The sequence below is a fragment of the Acyrthosiphon pisum genome, chromosome A2 (genome assembly GCF_005508785.2).
Source record: "Acyrthosiphon pisum isolate AL4f chromosome A2, pea_aphid_22Mar2018_4r6ur, whole genome shotgun sequence".
NCBI classification, from domain to species: Eukaryota; Metazoa; Arthropoda; class Insecta; order Hemiptera; family Aphididae; genus Acyrthosiphon; species Acyrthosiphon pisum.
The window spans coordinates 69,793,964-69,798,792 of NC_042495.1; the positions used below are offsets into that span (position 1 = coordinate 69,793,964).

General features: G+C 31.1%; 1 protein-coding gene across 2 annotated transcripts in view; it reads left to right on the forward strand.

The window, feature by feature from the left end:
• The window catches only part of LOC100569227, an 18,733-nt gene extending 14,104 nt beyond the window's left edge, over positions 1-4,629 (forward strand). For both annotated transcript variants that reach the window (XM_003245105.4, XM_016805143.2), the window contains one exon: positions 3,560-4,629. In XM_003245105.4, coding sequence (XP_003245153.1) covers positions 3,560-4,051 — 492 coding nt within the window. In that variant the 3' untranslated portion in view covers positions 4,052-4,629. The remainder of the gene's footprint in view (positions 1-3,559) is intronic.
• Positions 4,630-4,829: the final 200 nt, after the last annotated feature.

Sequence of the window (4,829 nt, forward strand, 5' to 3'; positions counted from 1 at the left end):
TAATTTTTTGCCAACTTTTTCCTCTTTTTTTAACTTTATAAAAATAATTAGCACATTTTTTGGTTTAATTGCGTATGTCAGTTGATAGGACAATTAAATAGCTTTTAAAATAAAAATAAAATTACCTACGTCAAAATTTTGAAAAGTTTTGATGATACTTAAACAATTGCGTGATACGCATGGTTTTGATAAAAATAAGTTAATTGCTCATAATTAAAAAAATAAAAAGTTAGATTCAATCTTTAAAGGGTATTTTTTCATCATTTTTGGTATACTTTCATATAACGTTGGCCGGTCACTTCACCCTGGAACACATTGAATATTATTAAATATTTTTTTTTTCGTACAAGGGCCTCATTTAAAACATATTAGGTATATGGGCACATAGCAATAAATAATGAATAATGTATTAATGTATCACTTTATTCATAAATTATAATTTACAAGCTTTTTTCCTTGCTAAATAATCATCGATTTTTTTTTTTGGGTGATTTATTTAGTGTTACATAGCCTATAACGAAAAAAGTAATGGACAAATTAGAGGCCCCTAAATATATTCTAACTTTCGAGGCCCGGGGGCCATGACCCCCTGCCCCCCTTAATCCGGGCTTGATTGTATAGTACCTATAGTTGTTGACTATCGGGTGTACACCTCATCATTGAATAGGCACTGTAATAGTGTAATGTATGTGTTAAATTTGAACTCAATGGTATGTAGGTAGTACTTAAATTATTGGAGCTTTTAACTTTTAGATAAGTATAAGATGAAAAAAAATTCTGGGCGAAGATGGTCTAGCTTGTTGGTTAGGGTAACCAAATTACCAAACAATTATTTTAAATTTCAATATTGTTTTCAAAATGTTTACAAATGTTCGTATTATTTTTCTCGATTATTATTGAATAGTAGAGGCTAGGTGCCTACTGAGAATTTTCAATTTTTACTTCCCAAGAGTACTAACTATAAAAAAACTTATAGATCCATTTTGCTACCAGATATCTCATAGTTAGTGATTACAGAATTTTTTCTGTAAGAAAAAACTAAAGATTATCTTCACATAGAGCAGCAATAAAAATGAATCTAAGAAAAACATCCATCGTTATTAAGTCAATACATTCTACACTCGGCTCAGAATCTAAAATCACTAAAGGTAGTAAATAATTCGATTTTTCTTGTAACGATATAATGATATTAAATAAACAGGTGGTAACTGATAAGTAGGTACTTAAAATGAAACGAGCATTTATGCATTTTGTTTTTCAATAAATATAATAATTAACTGACAAAAAAAATTCTTGTTGTATTATAAGTCTGGTGTGGTTTTTGTCTTTTGGTAGGTTTTGCGTCCCCACTCGAGTATTTTCGGTGGGTTCTGTATTCACATAATATGCACCAACCTATATGAAATAAAATTAAATAAATAAAAAAGAAGGTGGGCAAATGGATGTCGCTCTGCTGTACAGTAGGTTACAAGTGGGTCACTGTATAATGGATGGTATTAAATTTGAATTCAATGATATAATATCATTGTATAAGAAAAACGATTCTGAGCGGAGACGGTATAATGTCAGTCTAGGTATAACTGTATAAGATATATTATATACTTATATCTATGGTAGGTATTAAGAAAAAAAATTGACCTATAAAAGGTACCTATAATAAATTTCAAATTAATCATATCACAATATCTATCAGGCACTTATAACGCGTTATACATCAACAACAAACAGTAATACTATCATAGATGTATAATAGTATAGGTACTTAAAAAGTTTCAAGTACCCACGAATAATATTATACAATCATAATAAAATAACTAAAATATGTAACTTTTAGATTCTGATTGAAACGATGAATGTATTGATTTTACAATGATGTGTTTTTTTTTTTAATTTTTAACTTTAATTTTTTTTTTGTGTCTGTCATTACCTTTTAGGACAGTAAAAATGCTTGGATTTTCTTCAACAGTACCTTTTCTGATAGGAAATTGAATCTAGTTGGTGCTTTGGGGGGGGGGGGGGTCAAAAGTAAAAATTTAAAGTAGTTTTCAAAAACGCCGTGAAAAACAAAAGAAAAATTAAGGAAAAACGGAAATTTTTACGTAAAATTGATTTTCGTGAAAATCTATTTTGGTTTTTGGCGTAACTCTAAAAAAAAATGACCATATACTAGGAGCCTTCTATTAAATTTTCAAAATTTTTTAACCAACAAATGACATTTGATTGATATTTATAGAATAGAAGAAACTAAAAAAATTGGAAACTAAAAATGTTCCTAAACAGCTTAAAATGAGTCAAAATATTTAAAAAAAAGACATGGTGTATAGAAAATTCTAATATAAACATTCAGTGAAATTTTCAAGTATCTACAACCATTCGTTTTTTATAATTACAATAAAATAAGAAAATCGTTGCATGCGAAATCGAGTGAATATCAAATGTTGTAAAAATATGAATTTCAAACGCTCATAACAATTTAATTTGACTTGCTTGTAGACATTTTTTTTGAAAAAATTTTTCATGAATTTCTGACTCAAAATAATTTGCAAATTTTCGTCATTTATACGTATTTTGTCAATATTTGAACTTTAGGTAGATGCTAATAAAAAAAATTGTGACTATGGATTTTTAAATTTTTTCATCTGCCATTGAAACAATATACTAGGAGCCTTCTATTAAATTTTCAAGCTTTTTTAACCAACAAATAAATATACAAATATAATAAATATTTTATTGATATTTATTGAAAAAAAAACTAAAAAAAATGGAAACTGAAAATGTCCGTAAAGAGCTCAAAATAAGTCAAAATATTTGGAAAATGTTATGGTGTATAGAATATGCTAATATAAACATTCAATCAAAATTTTATGAACCTACGTCCAGGGGCGGACTGGCTATTTTTGGCCCGGGGTGCAAAATTAATTAGGGGCCCGTAATTTTTTTTCAAACCTACCTAAATTAGGAAAGAGCCCTTAGTTTTATAAGTAAATATAAAAAAAAAATTAAGAATAACATGTTGTTTATTTGTAGAGATGTTGAAATATGTTATTTTATTTTTATTTTGTATAATACCGTATTATACCAGTATTATACCGTATACCGACTGTGGTAATCGGGGCCCGGATCATAAATAAAACGGGGGCCCGGGGTGCTACTTGGTGTATAGAACCCTGGGCCAGTCCGCCTCTGCGGCTCTGCCTACGTCATTTGTTTAAGAGTTGCACCAAAAACCAAAATCAATTTTCTCGAAAACATATTTTGCGTAAAAATTCCCATTTTTCCTTAATTTTTCTTTTGTTTTTCACGGCGCTTTTGAAAACTACTTGAAAATTTTTACTTTTGACCCCCCCCCCCCTCCCCAAGAAAAGGTACTGTTGAAGAAAATCCAAGAATTTTTACTGTCCTAAAAAGTAAAAGGTGATGACAGACACAAAAATAAAAATAAAACACACATCATTGTAAAATCAATACATTCATCGTTTCACTCAGAATCTAATATATTGTAGCCACTATAGCCAATACTATAATATGATTTTGACGACTACAATGACGGTGTCCACAGGTGAAACGATATTCGTACACGAGCTCGAGCAACGAGAACATCACTTCCGGCCAACAGCTCTGGTCACTGGAACGCAACTGTTCGGGCAAATGCGAGGACGGGTGCATCGTGATCGGCGAACGGATCAAGATCTACGCGTGTCAGGCGTGTTGCGAGTCACCGCTGTGTAACGTGTCCAACGGATCCGACCGTCGGTCTTCGACTCCGTCGTTCGTCGTTTGTCTGACGTTCTTGTTCTTGCTCTTGAGAACTGTCGTCGATCAGCTACAGTTGCCGTCGTCGAAACGACCGTCCGCCACATTCTTTTCCACTTCCTCATCCCCATCATCCGCTCCATTCCACTTGTCGTCAGACACTAGACACTTAACAAAAAAAATCAATAAATATTTTATATTTTTATCATCGATCCATAACATATTCACCTCACGGTTTGTCGCTTTCAACACATCGTTGGTAGATTTTTTTCCTAAAAAAATAATTAATATCATATAGGTAATTACATATTTTTAGGTGACCGTATAAATATAAATACCTACCTATTGTCAAAAACACAGAAGGCATTGAACGTATAATAGGTAGGTATATACCTATATAATACCTACCATATTATGCAATACATATACCTATTATACCAATATTATACCTACCTACTATAAAAGACATCAGAAGAGCCGAAATATAATTATCTGAAACTCGTTGACAAAATACCTACCGATGAGTGGTGAATGATGACCACCTCCATGAACAAATTATTTACACATTTAAGTATTAACTAATTAATATCGAAATAATAATATCGAATGAGAATAACCACTATTATAAGCAGTGCTCGAATTGGGAAAAATTAAGTAGAGGAGTTCAATATAACGATTTAAAAACTGCGTTCCAAGGGCGCAATTATTCAACACAGACTATTCAAAAAATAGTAGGGGTACGCAAAAAAAAATAAAAATAGTAGGGGAGCTCCGTCCCCCTGCGCACCACCCCAATTCGAGCACTGATTATAAGTACTTCCCATATCACATGACACGTGTCACTGGCGTATTTAGGTTTTTGTCTAGGGGGGAATATTTTATGTACGTTCATAAATGTACACAGTTTTCCACCAGAATTATATTTTACTTATGTATTTATCTTGAAAAACCTAACTAGAAATAATTTATTATCTATGGAGCATTTATTAATACAATTTCTTAGTATTTTATTTAAAATCCATATTTATTCCTGGAACAACTTGACGTGTAGATAACTTATTCTAGAATAAAATATA